This window comes from Catharus ustulatus, chromosome 4 (genome assembly GCF_009819885.2).
Source record: "Catharus ustulatus isolate bCatUst1 chromosome 4, bCatUst1.pri.v2, whole genome shotgun sequence".
NCBI classification, from domain to species: Eukaryota; Metazoa; Chordata; class Aves; order Passeriformes; family Turdidae; genus Catharus; species Catharus ustulatus.
Genome location: NC_046224.1, coordinates 69111085 through 69133021, shown reverse-complemented (window position 1 = coordinate 69133021; position 21937 = coordinate 69111085). Strand labels below are relative to the sequence as shown.

Sequence of the window (21937 nt, the reverse complement as noted above, 5' to 3'; positions counted from 1 at the left end):
AACTTCCAACCCAAACAGGTCGGTGAGTATGTGAATATCCAGGCATAATCCTGATTTCTGCTAAATGCTGCTTGACTGTATTACTCGGTCTCTTGCTCTTTTTCTTTAAATATACTTTCTCATACATGCTTTTCTGAGAACCAGTGCAAAATACTTAGTCATAGGTAGGTATGGCGAGAGTTGGCTGTGTTTGAAGAATTAGCAGTCAAGTGTGAAATTGTGCAGGTAAGGCAGGAATGTAAAGGGAGGGAGCTGCTCCCTTTTAAATCAAAGGGCGGACTTGGGTTGACTGTGAGTGAAAAAAGTTGTTTTCAACAACAAAGCAAATTCTTGCCATGACTTTCTCAGTTGTTCTGGGCAGTGCTTTGGGAGGGAATCCTCTGATCAGCAGCTTGCTGGAACCATCCTGCTTCCAGGGCTACTGAAGGAAGCAAAGGAAAGCATTCTTCCTGTCAGTGACTGTGACACTTCAGTGCCTCCTGTGTTGAAAAAAATGAAGTGTTCTTGCTGACAAGAAGAGAAACTCCTGGTTTCTGTGCAATTCCTCCAGTGTTTTCCAGGTGCAGGCACAGGGATGAGGGAGTAGGACATACAGGTGAGAGTCTGTGGGTGAGCTGTAATGGTGCTCTGCTCTATCAACACCCCCTTTTCCTCCTGGAGTAATTTTCATGGCCTTTAATCACAGGGGTTGCAAAATAAAGTGTCAGTTTGGAGGAAGAGAAAGCAATGTGTTCTACCTCTGGGTATTCTGCAATGTTGTCCTCTGAGCTTGTGTCCTGAGCTCCCTTGGCTGTGTCATTTAAACAAAAAGAAAATAAATCACTTTATGTGTTTTTCTTCTTTCTCTTTTCTCAACTGGAACTATCAAGTCTTAGAAGTTTATTAAATTTATTTATTCAAGCCTCTTGTTCCTGGAAAGTAAATGCCATTCATGTACTTGCAACGAGAGAAATGACAGGCAAAACTCTGGAGAGTTCAGTCAAGACTTTTCTTTTACATCAAACTGCTTTATAATTTTAATTTCTCTCTTCTTAGTTGATGCATCAACTTTTTTTTTGTAGCACTTGCATTTCAACACCACAGTAGAGCTTAAAGAACTAGGATGCAGTGTTGTGAGCAACTAAGGAGTAGTTTAGGGCTGAATTTGAAGATAAGCAGTGTTTTTTCTCTTCCTGAGAAGAGCTAAATAGCAGTAACAAATAAGCACCTTTTCTGTGGTCTAAATGGTGTTGATTCTGCTAACACAGGGTGTGGAACTTAATGGTACAGTGAGGTCTGGGCTGGACAAGTCCTCTCTCAATTCTATTTGAGCTCGGGGAAAACAGGCAATACATTTTTTTTGCATCTTGTTACTGACTGGCCACCTTCAAGAGTCGGGTGGGGACATGAACAAGTGGCTGCAGTCAGTGAAGACTTGAGGAGCTTGATGCTCTTTGTATTCCCCTAATAATGTGTCTTGCTTCTAGCTTGGATCAGTTTTGTCTCTGTAGGTAAGAGCAGTAGCCAACGCAGGGTGATAGACATCCTGTTAATTTGGGAGCTGTTCATCAATAGGGTCAGAAAGGGCAGAAGAGTGAGCTGGCAGGAGGGAGAACTGCCTTCTACCCACTGGTGTGCCCCTAAATTTTCTTGTCATCATTTCCTGTATTCTGTTATCACACCTGATGTGAAGACACTTCTTGCACCTGCAGAGCTCCATTCCACAGGCTGGTAAATGAGACTCCAAGCCAGGACGCTGCCTGCACTGACTGACTTGGGACAGGCAAGCTCTTCTCTTGCTGGAAGCCAAACATCAATTCCAGGTTTATTTTTACATAGGTTATTATATAACTGCTGAAGGATGACTTCTGATTACCAGTGATGAGAAGATAATTGGGACCATCTGCCCCAGATGTGGTAAAAGGCCTCCCTGGCTGGCAGCACCTGATCCTCCTCACCACCCTGTCCAAAACAAACACACCTTTCATCACTACCTCGAGGCAGCCACAAATCTGTCTGTACTTTGGATGTGATGTTGTATCTTTCTAGGCTGTGGCCTTGAGTCTAGTAATTCATAGTGGTGTAGGCTCCAAGTGATATCTGCAGTTTTTTCAGAGTTGTCATTGCCTTGACAGGAACAGAAGCTAACATCTTGTGTCTCCCATTACCCATAAGAACTGACCAAAATTTTCTGACCTTCTTACTATTACAGATGTGTCTCCTTAGAGATAATGACTCAAACTTTCTAAGCTGTTCTTTCTGAGCTTTTTTTCCCTTCTCTGTGGCTAGTTGTTACTTAATTCAACAAAGACAGACAGGGATGGAATTTCAAAGATTTCCTGCTTTTAATCAAGAATGTTACTTTCATGCTTTGAAAACTGCAAACACCAAACCCTCCCCTCAAAAAACCAACTCCATGTTTTAAAAAGTGAATTTTACACCTTTTCCTATGCTCTTTCTCTAGAAGATCTATTGCAGTGTTATAAGCTGCTTTGTGTTACCTGAACTTCATTTAAACAGAGGGTTGTTTTTGTTCACATGAATTTAAGAACAGTTTTGATCATCCAGTAAGCTGTGGACTGCCTGTGAAGAAAATAAAACATTATTTAAGATAAAAAGATTTATTACCATGCCAGTTTTATTTCCCTTCCATGTGAATGGAAAGGTCACAGTTGCTATAGAAGTGACTGAAGGAGACCACCTGAGCTGGAAAGTAATTTCTTGTTTTCCCCAATCCTCCTCCTGCCCTGTAGACTATTGACTAATAAAAGTTCAGTCAAAAAAGTTTTGGTAAAAACCTCCATGGAAACAGATCATCAAAACGGGCAGTTTTCATTTCTAGCAGTCCCTTGAGTATATGTTTAGTTTGGTGAAAGATTAAGGCTGGTTAGGTTTGGGTTTAGTGTTCTCCCTTCTTTCAGAGGGGTGGGAGATCTTTCCACCTGCTGGAAAGGGAGTTTTCCACCTCCAAGAGGTAGAAATCTTGCTGCTCTGTTTCTTCCCTCCCACTGAATTCCCTGCACAGGTAGCATGTATTCTCTCCTGATCTGAGATGTCACCAGCATGATTTTACTGATGTAGAGGTGCCAATACAGATGGATTGTGTAGCAGATTGGTCATCTTGGTTCTCCTTAAAAAGAAACCTGACCTCTGGGAAAGTTCTTTTTTGTGGCATCTCTTAAAAGAAGCTCTTCCTTTGAGCTACTTGTGGCATTTGCATGTGGGCATCTTCTCAGAGCACTGTGGGAATAGGCTTTTAATGCCTCTTATTTTACCTGCTTCTGTTAATTGTTTTCTTTGTAACTTTTGGTTTTTTGAGACACTATGCCAGCAAACCTAGGCAGCAATTTATGCTGTATCCCTGCTAAAATTCAATTAGGCTGGACTCCTTTCTTGTTGGTTTGACTGACTTCTCTCTAGTCCTGTATATCTTTGCATTTTATGTGAGGATCCCCTACAAGGATGAACTGGAACTGAGGCTGCAGTGTGAAAACAAAGACCACTTCAGTATTTTCCTTGGGACTCTCATAAAATAAAATACATAAAACATCTCCATTGAAATGTCTGGATTGGTGAAGGGAAGGGGGGGAAAAAAAGGCCTTTTCCTCCAGCCGTGGCTTGATTAATGGGATTATTGTTTGTACAGATTTTGTCAGGAAGCCATATGGCTTGAGGAAAACAAAGAGGAAGTGGCTGATGTTGGGAGTCTGATTTAATAGGGGTCCCTAAGGACAGAATGTGGCTCTTATCCTTACTCCTTCCCCCTCAGTTTGCAGCGGTTTGAGACGAGCTTTAGGCTTTCAGTAGAGCTGCAGATAATGCAGTTCTGTTGGAGTGGAAGGGGCAGTTCCTGCTACTGAATCTCCATTCTCAGGCTCAGAATCCACTGCTCTTTGGCTTCTGTATAAAGTGTCCTGGGGTAATTAACAAACAGCAGTAATTGAAGTGGTCACTGTTTGTGTATTGGCAGTTGATCAGTTTGCAGTAGGCGAAGACAACTTTTAGCATCTCAAAGTTGAGTTTTCATAGTTAAGGGTGAGATGATTATTTCTGTCTTCTATATCTCTCCCTTCCTCAGCAAAATTCAAGCATCTGTGCCTCTAGATTAATTAATTCACCATCTGTATCCTAAAACCAGATTTATTTTCCTAATCAAATGTGTAAGTGGGGATTGGTAAGTAACAGGCTCAAGCACTGGTGACTTAACCTGATATGGTGGGTTAGATTAATATTCTGTGTTTTCTATGCCTGTTTGACCCTACTTAGGACTATATGGTGAATAAACCTGAGTAGAGAACTTAAAGCAATGTTCTCTAATAGAACTGCAATCAAATACATTCAGGAGATTTAACAAGCATATCTTCCTTCTGTTAAATTACAACCTCTCAGCTGAGAGACATAAACTCACCAAAAATTATTCTGTTTATTTCAGAGCTAGAGTAAAAGGCTCATGTGAACCATTAGTAAATGTAAGTGGGTCTGCAAAGTGGAAATCACAAAAGCATTCTGGCAATCCAGGAATTTAACTGATATTGATTTGTGAATGAAAGCTGCATATTCAGTCAGCCATGGTGAAAATTATTTGATATGTGCCAGAGACTTTTGGAACTCCTGAATGTCCTGTAGTGGCGTTTTGGGCTATAATGAGAGAAGCAATTACTCCTATAGGGCTTTGATGCATCGTGTGCATGGTCTAGTATTTTACAGACCTCCCTTCTTTCCAGGTCTTTAAGAGGTTCTTGTTGTTTTCTGAACTCTTGTGATGTTCTTATGCTGGAGTTGGTACTTGTTACATCTTTCCATCCAAGAGATATTAGGTGACAACTATTTTGTCTGGACAAAATTCAGTGTCTAACGACAGTGGTAGAGGAGATGCTGAAATACCAGTGGAAAGTTTTTCTGCTTTAGAGCTGTTTTTCCATGCTACACTCTGAAGTTTTTCTGTAGAGTTACACGCAACAGATATGTTCTTTTAAAGTATTATTCAGAAAATCTTTGGTTGTGAAGGCTTAAAAATAATCACATTTCACATGTTCTCCTTGGCTGTGCCATAATACTAAGCAATGTCTGTTACAGTGATGGTGTTCAACATTGTTGTAGTAAGCATCCCTTCTAAGCTCATTATTAGTCTAAATCAGCAGTTTGGGATTTGTTACCTTTTGCCCAGTTTGTTTGGCTGTTTGTGCATGCATTACTTGTGATTCACTGCTGCAAGGGAGTCAGGGTGTGCAGCTCCAGAGCACTTGGAGGGTTATACATCTGGAAATGCTCCAGTTTGAGGATTATTTTCCTTAAAAAGAAAATTGGGAAAGATTATTTCACAATCTCCTATATTTACAGTTCAGCAGTGGTAGATGCTCGTGACTACCTAACACAGTGCTTAGGATTTTGTTGTTTCTGAAGTTCTGGAAAGCTGTTGAAATGTTGTTTACCGCACTTATTTATAGCAGGAACATGTCACACCAGGTCTAAGAAGCAGCAAATTAAGAGCAGTATTCCACTTTTCTTTTGAACTAACTTTTCAAAAATAAAATACTGCTTGTGTGTACCAGACTGTTGTAGATCTGTAGGTGCCAGGTGAACACTGTTTTTCCAAAATACTGAAAGGAGGGGGAATAGGACTTCATCCTCAAGACGGCTGTTTCACTCATGTGTAACAATATTTCTCTTTTTCCTTCTAGGAACTGCCCTCATCAGCAAAGTGAACACTGATGCCTGGAGTAGCAGATTGTGCATAAGCAGACATCCTCTTCATCTGCAGGTAAGAAGTTAGCACCAAAACCCTCCAAAAAGAGTTTCCCTGCTTACTTCTAAAAGTAGTTGCACATAAAGCTTTCTGAAAACTCTAAAGCTTAAAGAATCAGAGTGTGGCTTGGGTTGGAAGGGACCTTAAAAATGATCTCCTTTCATCCCTGCCATGGGCAGGGACACCTCCCACTAGACCAGACTGCTCAGAGCCCTGTCCAACCTGGCCCTGGCAACTTCCTTAGCTCATCACTTAGCCTTTCTTCCCGAGAGGAGAAATCTGAACAAGATCCCAGTTCCCCTGCTCTGTGCAATGTTTTGTCTAAACAGTTGTGTTCTGGGCAGACTTGCCCTGGCCCTGCTGCATTTCTGTCCTGTGATGGTGTGATCTCCAGGGATATGCACCTTCCTGCTGTGTAAGAGGGAGGCCCATAGCTAACCTGTCCTGGGGATTGTGGAATAAGAGGAGGGTTTTGTCCTTTGCTCCCCTGCAGATCTTCACTTGAGAGAGAACTTCTTTACTGAAAGGCTTGTCAAGCACTGGAATGGGCTGCCCAGGGAGGAGGAGTCACCATCCTTAGAGGTGTTCAGCAAAAAACTGGTGCTGCTTCTTTGGTTTGGGTGACAAGGCAGTATTTGGTCAAAGGTTGGGCTGTGTGATAGTGGAGATCTTTTCCGACCTTAATGATTCTGTGATTCACTCTAAGGAGTTATCCCCAGCTTGGCTACTCAGACACTGTCAAAAACCAAAAAATATTGTTAGGAAAAGTAAACAGTAGCAGGTAATGTTTTTCCTGACCACATCATGAATCCTCTATACAATATCCAAAATATCAGAACTTTGACTAAAATAAATACTTTCAGATTATGCATTGGTTTACTTTTCGTATTGGTTTGATTTTTTAGTCCCCTGCTTTATGATGTAGATAAGGCTGGTGAAGCAAATGTGAAAAACTGAGTATGCAGCTTTTTCTCTGGCTTGTCACTATTTTACAGGCCTTGTTTAAAGCTGATTAGCCTTTTGTGCGCACATCAGCTTCTCAGCAATAGACTTCCATAGCTGTCAAACAACCTTTTTCATTTCTGGGTGTGTATTGTCATTTTACCACTCCTTCTCTTGCACATGCAGTATTTATAGCAGTGTTTTGTTGATAACTGAAGCAGCTGAGGGACCAACAGAGCTAAATAAATTAAAATGCTTTGTTCATTTGCCACAATGACAGCTTGTCTCATGCTCTGTGTAGCAGAGGTACAGATAAGGGTCAAGGTACAACAGCTTTATCTGACTACAGGAAAAGCTGAAGGAAAACAGCATTGGATGCATACTTCTATTATCCTTAATATAGTGTAGAAATAGCAATACACATATATAAAACACACTCTGTGTGGTGAAGAGGAGCTTTGCTCTGTGTGTCTGTAGATGCCTTTGTCCGCATGTACAGCACCCAAAATGCTGTGTTGGCTAGAGTCTGGTTTGAGACTTGTCTTTAGTTGCTTCATACTTGAGAGGTGTTTTGGGTTATTCATTAAAGCACTTTCAGCCCCACTTACGTGTCTCTCTAATACACATCAGTCGATTGTTTCTAAAGGAAGCATTTCCAGAGTGTTAATTGCTGCCTTCAGCCAAGATTATTTTGCTAAAGGGTGTGATGGTTTGTGTGGTGGGGCTGGTACCAGCCATGGGGACACTCCTGGCTAAACCAGCACACAGAATTTAGACAGGCACTGGTCTCTTATTTTTCCCAGGTGCCACTTAGCAAGAGCACATATACATATGTATGTTAACCTGGAACTGCAGGAAGCTTGGAATGTAGTGGTGTTGAGCCAGGTTTTCTTCTGCCAAGTTAAGACATTTAAGAATTTGCTGTTGACTCTATTTTGAATAAATTCCTTCATTGGAGCGAGATTGTGGCTGGCTGCCAGGTGACTGCAGTGTCACTTCTTTGTCACTTTGAAACAAGTCATGTGAGTTACTGTCTCTGAATGATTTTATTGGATGAGAGCAGAAGGTATTTGCCTGCTGGAAGTTCATCAGAATGGTGCCTGCCCATCCTAGAGAGTGACTTATTTACCTTCACTTGTTTTGAACAAACCAGTTTGGTTTTTTTGCCTTAAGCATCACTGATGTAATTTGTTGTTGTTACGTGACTTGATTTTGCTGTCTGTTTTGGGGCACGAGACAGGGTCAACCTGTAGTATGTCTTATTAAAACTGTTTTTCCCCAGCTGAAATCATGGAATAATACTAGATTTTTGTGCTTTTAAGGAAAACAAAATCAGTGTGAATAAATAAATGATTGGTGTCCACTGAAGGGTGTTAAAAGGTGGGAGAAGTTGCTTGGTGCTCTTTGAGAGGATCTCTGGCTCCAGGAGAGTTTTGCTCTGAGGTGCTGGTGAGTTCTGGTTGAGGTGAGGAATAATCTCAAGGGAAAAGTGCTGCCTCTCAGGTTCTCACTGCTTTTCCTGCCCATCTCAGCTTTGCTGGGTGCACACCTTTCTCCTGCTGCTGGGCACTGATTCACCACAGGAAAAAACAAGTTTTCTTTGACAGTGATATCACTGGGATCCTTGAGTTTTGCTGCATTCTTTGCATTACAAGAGATACTTTTCATCTCTTGTCTATTCCTCACTCCAGAACTGCACACTGAACAAAGCGCCTCTTGTTTCCTTGCTGTTTGTGTTGCACTTGTTCAGACTGGTGGGGTAGCAGAACTGAAATTGAAGATACCATTTCATATGCATTTATTTATTTCTTCCTCATTTGGCCACATTTTTATTACGTGCAGCATCTTGTTTTCTCATTTAAGGCTTCTTTACTTTATAGTCCTGTGTAAAACTTGGATCTTATATCCACATCTGAATGGTTTCTTTGCATTTGAAGCAGCAATACTTCAAGTGTTTGAAATGCATTTTAATGCATTGAGTACTTTGAAAGTGTTTCTGAAGAAATACAGTGGTCTGAGAGTTGGAAAGCAAATTTCTTCCAGTGTTTTTTCAGAGTTGGGATTCATCTTCTGCTTGCCAGCTGAGGGCAAACTGAAAATGGAATGTAAGTGGAGACAGGATGTCTGGAAAGGACAGAAGTATTGATAAAAAATGGCAGGGAGGGTGGTGTGTGGAAATGCCACTTACATGAAGAGACAGTAGTCCCTGGCTTTTCTGCTTCAAAAATATTTGGTTTTTGAGATGTGAGTTGCTGCATCCAAGCCCTGGGTGTTGTAGGCAAACCATTTCCTCTTTTTTTTTCATTATTTTATCAAGCTTTGGCAAGGTTTGCATCCTCTCACTTGCTGTAGAGCAGTGGAAAAAACAGAATTATGCAATTCCTGTGGACTTGCAAATTAAAATTACTTAGTTTGGGTTTTATTAGCTTATCAATCACTAGGGAATTCTGTAATATTCTAATCTTCGCAGTAGCAAAATGTGGAAGACCTCACCTCATGGCTGTTCAATGATACACTGTCATTAAACATTTGAGAGGAAAAATGTGCTTATTACCCAACACAAAAGTTTTCCCACTTTATTTACTGCTGTGTAAACATCAAACTGTAGTTTTTCCCAGTCTGGAACTGCAAAGATAGTATTGTTTTTTGCACTAATTGCAATGCACATTAGTCATTTCTCTCTCTGGCAGGAAAGAAACTCAGCTTTTTGGAGGCATGTCATTCTGATACAATCTTTTCTCTTTGTTCCATGTAGGGCTGGCAGTTCTGGACTGCTTCCTATAAAGGGTAGTTGCACAATGTTTAGAAATGAGAAATTCTGGGCTTTAAAGAAAGGTTTGCATTTTGAATTGTAGATGTTAAGGAAACGTGCTTTGGTATTTGATATCTTGGAGTGAGGAAGAGAAAAAGCAGCTAAATGAAGTCAAATGCATCTCATTTTTCAAATTGCAGAAATCTTACAAATACCTGCAAGTTAATATTCAGGTCATTCATAACTAAATAGGAAGAGAAATGTGAATGCCTGGCTTACCCCACTCTCTAAGCCTGGCTTTGTACTTTTAGAAATAAGAATTTTGTAAAGGATAATTTTGCTTTCATATAACCTTTCCTAGATCTGAGGAGATTCATGTAATTGGATTTTAATTTAAATGTTATGTTTTTAGGAGCTAAAGCATATCATTAATGCTTTAGATTTTCAGGTTTTAGGTATTTATTTACTTACTATCTTATGATTAGCACAAAATCCCTGTGGGCACTTCCCCTCGAGTTCTTTCCAGGATTTAGATTGCTTGCTCGGTAATTGTGCTTAATAAGCCTCTCTGGCCTCCTGATGTTACCTGGTATAGTACACTTCCACAGCTGCATATCAGTAAAGATTAGAAATACCAGCAACCACTTTTTAAATAAAGCTGACAAGGTTCTTTTTGTTGAACTGCTTCACACAGTTCTAAATCCTTAACCTTGTCTATTAACTTATTTAGTGCTGCCAGTGGCTCTCCAGACTGCACAGCCTCTCTCTGTTTCTGTGGAGAAACAGAATCCACAGATACTGGTTTGTTTTTTTTTTTAGTTAAGAAAGACCAAGAGAAACTAAAAATGTCCTAATCAGATCTCTTGTTTTTGATTTGTTTGGTTTTGGGTTTTTTTTTCTGCTTCTAAAGAGAAATGCAATTTGGGCTTAGTCCTTCATAAGCAGTGTGGTGATAACCCAGGGAGTTCATTGCAACAATTCATGCAGCAGTGCTGAGATGCTGTTTTGTTTAATTTGGGCTCTAGGTCAGGATGGCTTCAGGAGGAATTCCTTCCTGGAAAGGGTGGTCAGGCACTGGAAGGGGATGCCCAGAGAGGTGGCAAAGTCACCATCTCTGGGGATCTTAAAGAAAAGACTGGATGTGACTCCTAGTTGACAAGGTGGTGATCAGCCAAAAGTCAATGATCTTGGAGATCTTTTCCAGTGTTAATAATTCTGTGTTCTTCAGTACCAGTGTCTGGCATCCCAGGCATCTCATAAGTTCAGAAAATATGGTGAAGATCCACCATGATAGGATGAGTAATGATAAATTCCTTCTGGAGCAAGCATACTTCCAGAAGGTCTCGATTATGTTGCCTATCTTCTGGGTGCTTTGAGGAGCTTGTCTTGGCCTCTCTGAAAGGCAACAGAAGTCCCAAAGAGGAGGTGCACCCTCCCCAAGGTATGGAGGTGTGTCTGCCCAAAAAGCAGTAGGGTCTCACCTGCTGATCCACTGTGTTCTGGCAGGTGCAGAAGTGGTTAAGGGTGAGTGTGAAGAGGCATTAGAGACTTAGCCAGTAACTCGGTGGAGTTGCACGTCCATGTGCATATCTGAGGTGACTCTGGTGAATGAGCCATAATGAGTTCACTGGGTAAATGGAGCAAGAAGTGAGTAAGAAGGGCAGAGATCAGTGTGGAAGGACTTCCTGAGTGAAAATAAGTGAAGAAAGGGAGGGCTGCTTGTGGCAAGTCTGCTCACTGCAGAAATCTGTCCTGACATCACTGTGCTGGGCAAATGGACAAGATGGGGTTGCTGAGGGTGCAGTGAGGAGGAAGATGAAACCATCAGGAGCTGAGATGAAAGCCTGACTGCATGGGCAACAGTGAAAGGCTCTATCTCAGAAAGTGCAAATGTAGATGCTGTCTGAAAATACAGAAGGAAGTCAATACGTGGAAAGTTGTGCTGATTTCAAAATTGTTGCCACAGAGAAAGAAAGCAGGAGCAGGAAAATGATAACTTTTCCCCTCCTTGCTATATTGAATTTGACCTAACATCTATTTTCCATTGGCATTGCTGGCTGTGACTTCTGTTAATTGCTGTCAGTTTTTTGGCAGAGAATGATGTTTTTCCTGAAGAGCTCTTTGCTGGGTCTTTCTATGAATACAATATGTCATCTTTATAAGGCTTCCAAGGGGAAGTGTATTTATTATGATGATCATATCTGTGCTTCTCGTTCTTCCAAGTGAGTTTTGGAGTTTAGGTAAGTTTCAGCAAAACTTAGAGAGAATTAGTGGTTTAGAAAGTATGAAGTTTGTAACAGTTTGCCTGAAATTATCATTTGAATAGAGAACCATAGCATCCTCACCTCCTGAAGTGGAATTTGGTTCTACAGCCATTCTGTGCAGTGTGGCCAGTTGGCCAAAGTGTTGTAGGCTTATCTTGGAGCTGCTTGTCGCACAGCCACAGAACTATAGAAATTCAGACTGAAAACTATGGGAATTTCGAACTGAAAGAGGGGGAAAATTAGGTGAGATATATGGAAGAAATTGTTCCTGGTGAGATCCTGGCACAGGTTGCCCAGAGAAGCTGTGGCTGCCCCATCCCTGCAAGTGTCCAAGGCCAGGCTGGGTGGGGCTCTGGAGCAACCTGGGGTTGTGGAAGGTGTCTTTCCCCATGGCAGTGGGGTGGGAATGAGATTAACTTTTCCCAACCCAACCCATTCTATGGTTCTGTGAATTAAGTAATGCACTTTGAGTATTTCAGCCCATAAGCTATTGCTGTGTGTTATGATTACCTCAGATTTTGCTGTAATAAAATTAGCCAAGCTCACAATTGTCAAGAGAGGGGAAATACTAAAGTGATCCAGCTGAGTCCTATAAATAGAGAATAGAAGAAGCAAAGAAGTTCTTTTGTGCCTGGGGAAATATGGAAGTAAGCACAGCCAAGTGTAAATTTTACAAAGTGATGGGTTCCCCCCACTCAGTTATCTTGCTTAACTGTTTAAAGACTCCTCGTAGTAATAAGTTCTGTTCTGTCTTGCAGACTTTAGGTTGTCAGGAAAGCAGCTTGAAATTTCTTAGGTACTGTTTAATGAATAATGTAGGTGGTCACTGAATCTCACTTTGAGATTATAATCAACATAACTGCTCCAAAAATTAAGTTGCAAGTGCCTCACCTTGGTTTTGTTTCAGAAATTACATTTCATTACAATGAGATTTTGGTTACTAGTATCATACCATGGCTTTAAACCATGTGCTTAACTGACTTTTAATACTTTGGTTAATTCAAATTTAATTATATTTCAGTTGCAGAATGTATTTTGTTTCCTGCATCCTTGAGTGCGAACTTGGGAGGGGAGGAATGTACTCATTTGAATGCAAGGCTCACCACAATATAGAGGAAGGTGGTGTGTTTTGGTCCATAACTTGAAATGTGGAAAGTGTAACAAGTTTCTTGTATATTTGGGGTTTTTTTTGGTTTTTTTTTCACTTTCTCTCAGCTCACATTTGAGGTGCAGGGAGCACCTCTCTGAGAGCTGACACTCAGGGTGGCTGTAATCAAATGATAAAGCAAATCCTGCACGTGGGCTTGATGGAAGTGTAAAGAACAGATTCAGCCCTACAAAACCAAGAGTTAATGCAGGTCTTGCCAAAATGGAGCAGATGAGCTCATTGCCTCATTAGTGTAAACATTGGTAATTACACACCAGTGTCTTCAGTCCTCTGCTAGGTGTGTTTGTGGACCAGCCGTGAGGACAGAGGGGAAAAGTTGAAAGGGTGGAGCTGTGTCTGCCTTGGAAACAGTTTGGAGAATGATCTGTTTTGTCTCCTTTGAAGCCAGGGCATCTCGAGGTCTAAGGCAACTTTGAAGTAAGGTGTGTGTATTGTAGCTTTTGTATAAATACTTCCCTGCCATGAGCCAGCTTGCTTATTTCTCTGCTTTGTTTTCTTTCACTCCCACACACTACTTAGACCACATTAGAGATGTATAGATGTGACTTCCACCTAATGCTGCTGTTTATTAATAAAGTGGTGTGTAATAAAGCTGTTTTCTCAAATGCACTATATATTTGCTGCTAATGAGGAACAAATACTACATGGCTTTGGGAGCATTACAGTGCAGTAAATGTCTGCCTGTTGACTGAGATGATGAATCAGGAGATGTTTGTTTAATGCACATGTCGTTTTTTGAGCTGTTTGTCACAGCATTTATATGCAGTACAGGCTTCTTTGCTAATGTATCTGGAGAAGGATATTCCTCTGCCACAGAATAAATTCATCCCAGCTGCTGTCTGAACCTCTGGTGTACTGCCACCAGCTATCCTGCTGAAGCCAGGCCAGAGCAGGGACACCAAGGGATCAGAGAGATGGGGCAGCTCTGCTGGGAGGAAAGGCTGAGGGAATTGGGATTGTTCAGCCTGGAGAGGAGAAGGCTTTGGGGAGACCTCACTGTGGCCTTCCAGAGCCTGAAGGGAGCCCTCAGGAAAGATGGAGAGACTCTTGGCAAGGGCCTGGAGTGACAGGACAAGGGGCAATGGCTTCACACTGACAGAGAACAGGGTTAGATTGGATATGAGGAGGAAATTGTTCCCTGTCAGGCTGTGGTGCCCCATCCCTGGAGTGTCCAAGGCCAGGCTGGATGGGACTCAGAGCAGCTGGGATAGTGGAAGGTGTCCCTGCCCATGGCAGGGGTTGGAACTGGATGGGCTTTAAGGTCTCTTCCAGCCCAAACCATTGTGTAATTCTATGATCCAGCCCTTCCTAGAACAGTGGTGAGTTGCCAGTGAGGCCTTTTGGGATGAATCCACTCAATTGTGCCTCTCTAGCATTGTGATGTTTCATACTGACAATCTTGTTTGTAGCCAAACTAGAGAATGAGGAAAGGGAGTGCTTCATGTAAAATGAAGGTGATACTGCAGTCCTAATCCTGAAACAGATTCAGGGTTGGGGTTTAGTGAGTAAGCCTGCTTGAATTGAATTCACACTTGTATCACAGCAAATCCTGTCTCAAGAGTGGAAAGAAGTGCTGCATCAGATATTGTTTTGATTTGCTGGTACGTGTGTTAAATATAATGCTCTTAAGTTTTAAATTTTTAAATTTCTACTGTAGAAACCCTCTGACTGAAATCTAATAGAAGCAAGGATCCCTGAGACTCTGACTTTAGTGCTGGTACTATTTCCAAAACACCCGTGGGTTTTTGTGCCACAAGTCCATGTGGAGTTCAGGTGCTTTTTATATCTAATCTTAGGGAAAGGAGAGTATTAATTTCAGAGTTGTTGTTCCTGTTGAATTAATTCAAGTGCGAGAGTGTGGAACTTACTGTTGAAAATGCAAGTGACCAAATACAATGGAACTTTACTAAGCCATCTGTTTCCTTGGCTCACCTGCTGACTTGTTTCCTCTCCAGTATTTTGTGGGGATTTGAAAATGTTTTGCAGCACAGTTGGGTCAAGCCTGGTAGCTCCAAAGGTACAAAGCACTACAGCATGTGATAGGAGCACTATCAATCCAGCCATCAATCTGCATTTGTGACAGCTGGTGGGGACTCACTTTTCTATGAAGGCCATGAGAATTTTAGACACAGTTCATAATTGTGAAGGTTTGTAGCAATGTCATCACTTGTATCCAAAGTTGGATGAATGTTTTGTTCTGTGCTGCAGTTAAATCTTTACTAAGTGGTATCTCTGGTTTCTTCAAATGGTCACATGTGATTTAGATTAAAATACTGTGCAGGAAGATGTCTTAAAGGCTTAACATGCTTGCTCAAGTCAGAGATCCATCTTAGAATTAAAATACTGAAGACAAAAATAAAATTTTCCAAGTGGAGGAATTATTTCAGGTAATAACTGAATAGTTGCCATTAACAAAATGTGACTTTGCAAGAGCTGACAAGAAGTGTGGATGAATGCTTTACCTCCTCCTATCACTCCTCCACCCCTGAAAGAAAACAAGTTAATTCCTTCTGGCTAATTCTCACCAATACAAAGAGAAGAGACAATTTGTTTTTTTCTGTGCTGTAAAGATTGCAGCTGAAGGAGAGATTGTAGCTCAGGGAGAGGTTGGGAATGTTCTGTAATTAGGCAAAATACCAGTTGTAGCATTCTGTGCTTCACAACAATGTTTCTTTCCCTCATTTTTTTTCCCACCAAGTTGTTAGCTGTATTGCAGCAGGAGAAATTGCAGTGCAAGCAGCAGTTCCCGTTCCAGGCTGCTGAGAGTTCCTGGATGGAAGTCAGCTGGTAATTTGTCTGGGAAACTGCAACTTGGGGAATTTTGGGTTATCCAGAGGCACGATTTTGTGCAGCCTGGGTTACCAGAAACAACTGCCTGCTCATCAGTGCTGGTACAAACTCCTGTGCTGGTGCTGTGCTGTCCCCTCACAGGTGAGGGGGTTGTGTGTGGGTTGTATGTGTTCAGATATCACTTGTGGCATCAGGGTTTTGGCCTGTTTCACGCAGATGTCAGACCATCTCATGGAGGAAAATTCCTTGGTCTTAAACTCTCTCAAGCTTGTTCTCGACACTGTCATCTTCATGGTTGTGGGACCTCTGGTTTATTTGTGTCAAGCAGTGCTTATTATCACAGAGCATTCTTCTGGAATAGCAAAAGCACAATCTCCACAAGGGTTAGTCCCACAAAAAACCTCTGGATGTTACCTCTGTGTAAACACTTGGCTGATTTCAAACCCACTATCTGTTCCTTTTGAATTGATGCTTTGCCTGCAGAAGACTTTCATTTGCTATTTTTGACTTGAACTTGCCATGAAATATTTTTGCCCATTTACTAATGGGAGGCTGCGTGTCTTGTAGGATATTTCTTCTTCATCAGTCTAAGGGAAGAGGATTTTGATAAACACTAGGAAGCTTATTTCCAATAGCCAGTACTGTATTTGCAGTTATCTTCGTTTGGAACATGTTACTTGGCTCTGTACCAGAATTCTTGTGGGGGGAAGACCTTCCAATTGCATCCCTGTTCGTGCTTTTCTGGGTGGTTTATAAGCTTTCTGGATAGCTGGAGTGGCTTCTTCGTGCTTGTTTGTTTGGCATTTTCCAACCAAGCCTGACTAGCACTGACCAATTGTTCTTTATTAATGGCTTACAGCATGGGTGGAACAAGCTGTCTGTTGTCCAGGGCCCTACCTGGTGTCATAGTAGGGAAAAACCAAGGAACACAACTTGGTCATAGTGCACAGGGAGTGGAAAATAAAGGCTAAATGCTAAGCTCCAAATGATGTTTGGTTATTGCTAATTACAAATGAAAGCACCCTGACTTTCAAGTGTGCTAAACAACATGCTGGTGACTTGCTGGGGCTATGGAAAGTCACTGAACTGGTTGGTCAAAATTCTGCCGCAGCAGGATTTTAGCCCTGATTTGAGGTGCACAGTGCTGTCAGGCAGTGTGAACTTTCTAAGAAATAGAAATGAGGTGAAATCAGCATCTTGATTTTAGCTCTCGGGTTTCCTTGTGACTTAATAGTTACGTCTTGCAAACACCTGCTTAGAATATTGTTTCTTGTTAAATACTGGAAAAGTCCTTTGCACTTAGTCTGATCTGCTTGTCTTTTGTGAAGCATCTGCCTTTTCTCTATTTTGTGATCAAATTATGGAGAGGTATCTAAATAGTAGCATGTATATATCTATGCTATATATATGTGTGTGTGTATATGTACATATATATAGATTTTCTTTAAGCTTAAAACCTGAACAAATACCTGAAAGAGTAAGATAGCATCAGCCAATTAGGATAAAAGGGGAATTTAGGGAAAATGCTTAAAGCATGGTAAACAAGGTAATTGAGGAGGCTTCAGGCAAGGTAATGGAGAAGTGAGGGAAGGAAGTAGCTGTGGAATGCCAGATTTCCAGTGCTTGGTTCCAGGCAGAACTACGTGTGGCTATGGAGCTGATGGCTGACAAACTGGGGAAAAGCTGTGATCACAGGCGTGCTTTGGCTTGTGTGCCTCTCAGTAAATTAGTTTTGCATTCCTATTCCCTGTCATTGCTGAAATAAGTTATGTATAAGGTGAACTGGTTTTGAACTTAAGGGATTGAGAAACTTAAGGTGAGATGTTTTTTTTTTCCCCCCTCCCAACCCTTCCATTGGCTTCAGAAATTTGCACATATTAGAGGTAAAGCTTATTTTACCTCCTCTAACATAAAAGCACAATGTGCATTCTGGCCACAGATTTCAGGTCAAAAAAAATATATTTGGGGTTGCCAGATGACCCTCAGTGGGGAGGCAAATGAGCTTTTACTGGTATGAAAGTTAACTAACAGCAAATAAAGAACTGAATACTTACCAAAGAAAACCAAAGGCTAATAAAGTGCTACAGAGTTATATTTTGGAAGTAGAGATAAGCATGTGGCCAGAAAATTTTCTGGGTTTCAGACCTCTCTGTAAACTTCTACTGCATAATGCTAGAAACCAAACCAGTCCTAGATCTATTTTTTTTATGTACTACTGATGAGCTTTGCTTAGAAGCTCTAATGAGACACAGTGATTTGAGCACAGAGATCTTAGGTTTCTGATGTATGTTCTTAGTGGCAGGTCCCCAAAGAAGTCCTGCGAGAAAAGAAAGAGAAAAGAAATCCTGCATTTGTGGGGCACATGGAATCCCAGAACCCATGGAGGAAAAGACCTCCAAGATCACTGAGTCCAACCTGTGATTGATCCCCACCTTGTCACCTAAACCAGAGTACTGATTGCCACATCCACTTATTCCTTGAACAGCTCCAGGGATGGGGACTCCACCTGGGCAACCCTTTTATTAACACACTCCTTTAATTCAGCCCTGCCTGTTGGTCTCAGGGATGCACGTACCACAAATTCTTTATCTTGTTTATTCTGTTGTAACTATTTGTCCTGTAAGAAATGAATGGGAGTCTTTCCTCTGAGCTTGAACTGATTCAAAGGCACTTTGTTCAGATCATTTGCAGCTTTAGTGAATGCTTTCTTCCAACTTGGAAGTGTCAGCAAATACTTCCTTATTATATGATGCTTCTCTTTAGTCTTTGCTTTTTTTAAAGATGGACTGTAGGAAAACAAGTGACCAAACCTGATCAGCACTGAGCACAAGACTGTACATTGTGTGCTGACTGGGGAGAAAAAATGCATTTGCTGGCTTGCTAAATTGAGATAATACTTTGGATGTTGACAGACAGAAGAACAATTAGAGCTGTCGGATGCTTTGCTGACGTGTGCATTGTCACATGGAGAGATGGCTTGGTTGGTGCCAGGAAATCTGAACTGTTCAACCCTCAGCAAGTTATTAAGTTAATTAATAAAGTTCCTTACAGCTGGGCTTGGAATGTGAGGTCTGTTTATTTGTGAAGACAACTGGTCCAAGAATAAATAGCAGAGGTCACTGATGAGGCCTGTGAGGTGTTTTCTCAGTCACTGCCGTGTTACAGGCTGGTAAAAGATTTTCTTCTGCTGAGTTTATTGGTATATTAAAATGGTGTTAACCTGTCTGAAATGTTTCTGTGTTTGTACATGGTTAACGCTTGTAAAGATAGTTTGGTTTTGTGATTTTTTTTTTTTTTAATTAACTAGCTTTATGTGGGAAAATGTTTATCAAAACCTCTTTGGGTTTTCAGATGCTTGTTCATGTCTCAAAAGACTATTTCTGTATACATTGGTTTTCTTAAAAGCAATCACTTTTCTAGTGAGTGTGCAAGTCTATTTGAGATCTGGTTTTACTCAGATTTTTCATGTACTTCTGAATAGGTAGATTTGGGCAGGGATTTTGGGGGTATTTGCTGGCCTGACTTTACTGCTTGGTGCTCTTCTGCTAAAGCTTGTCCTGGCAGTGTGGTGGCACCCCTGTGGCTCTAACAGGATCTGAGGTTGTTGCTGCCCCAGCCAGTCAGGTGAGGATCTTCAGGTGCCCTCTGCATCGTGTGTCAGAGTATTTCATCTGTTGGGTGAACTGTTTGGGTGTAGGTGGGAAACCACTTGGCCCCTCTAGCTTGGGGGTTGCAGTGGTGCATCTTTTAGATGCAGGAAGAGATGTTCACATCCTCAGGAGAAAGTAGCTCTGGTTAGACTATAAATGTGAGCAGCACTTAAGCAGTGTTCTCTGCACCATTTCTGCCTCCACGTGGTACAGTTCTGTTCAGTCCATCAACATCATCAGATTGCATGTTTCTAATGTAACCCTACCATGCCTGACTTCATTTATCTCCCCTAAATAATTTTCAGATTTCTTTTACTCCATCCCTGTGTTATCCATTTCTCTGGTACTTAATTCTTCAAAAATATTGTCTTTAGTTTTATCAATTTATCCATTACTTGAGTACATAAACTTCTTTTACTGTGTTACCACCATTTATTTTTCCTGTATCTGCTTAAGCAGCTGTTTCATTAGGTTTTCTTTAGTTGGTTTTGGTTTTTTGTTGGTGGTTTGTTTGGGGGTGTTTGCTTTTTTTGTTAGTTTCTGGGGTTTTTTGAGACTTATCATTATTGGTGGTTTGGATTTTGTTCCATTTTTGAGGGAATGTTCTATCTTTTGAAGACAGCAATTTTTCCTCGGTTTACAATAAAATTTTTTTGCATAGTATCATTGCAGTGCCTATGTTAAAACCTAGGAGAAGACATTAGACAACATCTAGTTCCTTTCAGAACAGTACTGGCAAGGGTTAAATCACCCCTGTAACACTTTCCCTGAGGCATCCCCCATTTAAGAGAGGGAGAGAAGCTTTGTCTCCTTGCTTTGCTTTCTGGGTCCTTGTACAAAATGCACAAGTTTGTTTGGAATAGGAACCATCAGCTTTTTCTACAGGGAGGCGAAAGATGAGCTGTCATGGATGGCTGTAATTAAACATGTTTTCCCCTCATTTTTCTACAGCTCCACCTGCTAGAAGTTATTGGAAAGCACTGAAAGTATCTTCACTAATCCCTAGAAACATTCAGCAGCATATAAAGGAATAGGGGCACCTGTTGCTGGAAACTGTTCTGAGTTTATTCTGGAGTTGTTTAGTGCTATTTCTCTGGGTGCTCTTTCTGTGACAACTAGTAAAATTTTAGGAAATGAACTGTACTTAACTTTGGGTAAGTCTGCAGAAGAAGCAGACATTGTTAAAGCATGGGATCCTAGAATGGAGTCATAGAATTAATGAGGTTGAACAAGAACACCAAATCCAACCTGTGCCCAATCCACACCTTGTCACCCAGCCCAGAGCACTGAGTGCTACATCCAGTCCTTGCTTGGACACCTCCAGGGATGGGGACACCTCCCAGGGCAGCCCTCTCCGATGTATGACAAACCCTTCATGAGGAAATTCCTCCAGATATCCAGCCAGAGCCTCCCCTGGCACAGCTTGAGGCTGTTCCCTGGAAGCAGAGCCCAACCTGCTCCTGGCTCTCCCCTCCTGTCAGGGAGTTGTGCAGAGCCAGAAGCTCCCCCTGAGCCTCCTTTTCTCCAGGCTGAGCCCCCTTCCCAGCTCCCTCAGCCCCTCCTCATCAGACCTGTGCTCCAGCCCCTTGCGCAGCTCCCTTCCCTTCCCTGGGTGTGCTCCAGCCTCTCCATGAAGTGAGAAGCCCAGAAGTGGACACAGCACTTGGGGTGAGACCTCACAGTGCCCAGGACAGGTGGATGGATGGACAGTCACTGCCCTGGACCTGCTGGCCACATCACTGCTGACCCAGCCCAGGGGCCATTGGCCTTCCTGCCCACCTGGGCACAGCTGGCTCATATTCAGCTGCTGTAGACCAGCACCCCCATCTTTTTCTGCTGGGCACTTTCCAGCCACCCTGCCCCCAAAACGTGTGGATGTGTGGTTCCTGTTGTTGTTTTTAAAGAAAGGAGGCTTTCCTGCCTGATAGATGTCAAGGTAAAATTGTGAACTTTTCAAATTGGTGATTCTTTGCTCTAAACACCAGGATTTTTCTCTGTTCCAGCTGCTGCAGGAAGTCAGCTGCATTGTCTCTGGTGTAGCTGCAAGAATGACTTGACTGATTTGCATTCATGGCTCTTGGATGATCTGGTGAACCATGGAGCTCAAAGTATGGGTGGATGGAGTGCAGAGAATTGTGTGTGGGGTCACCGAAGTCACAACATGCCAGGAAGTTGTGATAGCCCTTGCTCAGGCTATTGGTGAGTACTGCCAGGTGGGAAGTGGGGTGGAGCTTTTTTTGTGAAGCTAAACCCAGGGGAGGTGGGGGAGCACTGAATACCAGCAGAGCAGACAATGCAAAGCACAGTGGGATAATCTTGTGGTGTAAAATTGTAGCCTCAGTTTCTTCACTTGCCAGAGAGAGACTGAAAAGACACATTTTGAGATCTATAACCTTTCCTTAAGTAAAAATTTATTCTCCTAAGTAATAATAATTATGCTACCGTTGGTTGTTGTAAATACAGCTTGGACTAAGGAAGATGCTAAACTGTAAATATTCTGAGTACCAAAGAAAATATAAAATCAGTGCAATATAATTGGTAGGCTAATGATGTTAATTGAAATTATACCCAGTGTTAGTATCTTTAGCTACATTGGGAATAGTATAGATCAATGAAATAGATCCTTCAGGGTCTCCTCTGACTCCT

The 21937-nt window shown here is 41.8% G+C and overlaps 1 protein-coding gene across 4 annotated transcripts in view; it reads left to right on the top strand.

The window, feature by feature from the left end:
* Window positions 1-21937, top strand: part of RASSF8 (Ras association domain family member 8) — a 67414-nt gene that overhangs the window by 29611 nt on the left and 15866 nt on the right. For all 4 annotated transcript variants that reach the window (XM_033058166.1, XM_033058165.1, XM_033058167.2 and 1 more), the window contains exons 2-3: window positions 5661-5740; window positions 21295-21490. In XM_033058166.1, the coding sequence (XP_032914057.1) occupies window positions 21388-21490 (103 nt within the window). In that variant the 5' untranslated portion in view covers window positions 5661-5740; window positions 21295-21387. The remainder of the gene's footprint in view (window positions 1-5660; window positions 5741-21294; window positions 21491-21937) is intronic.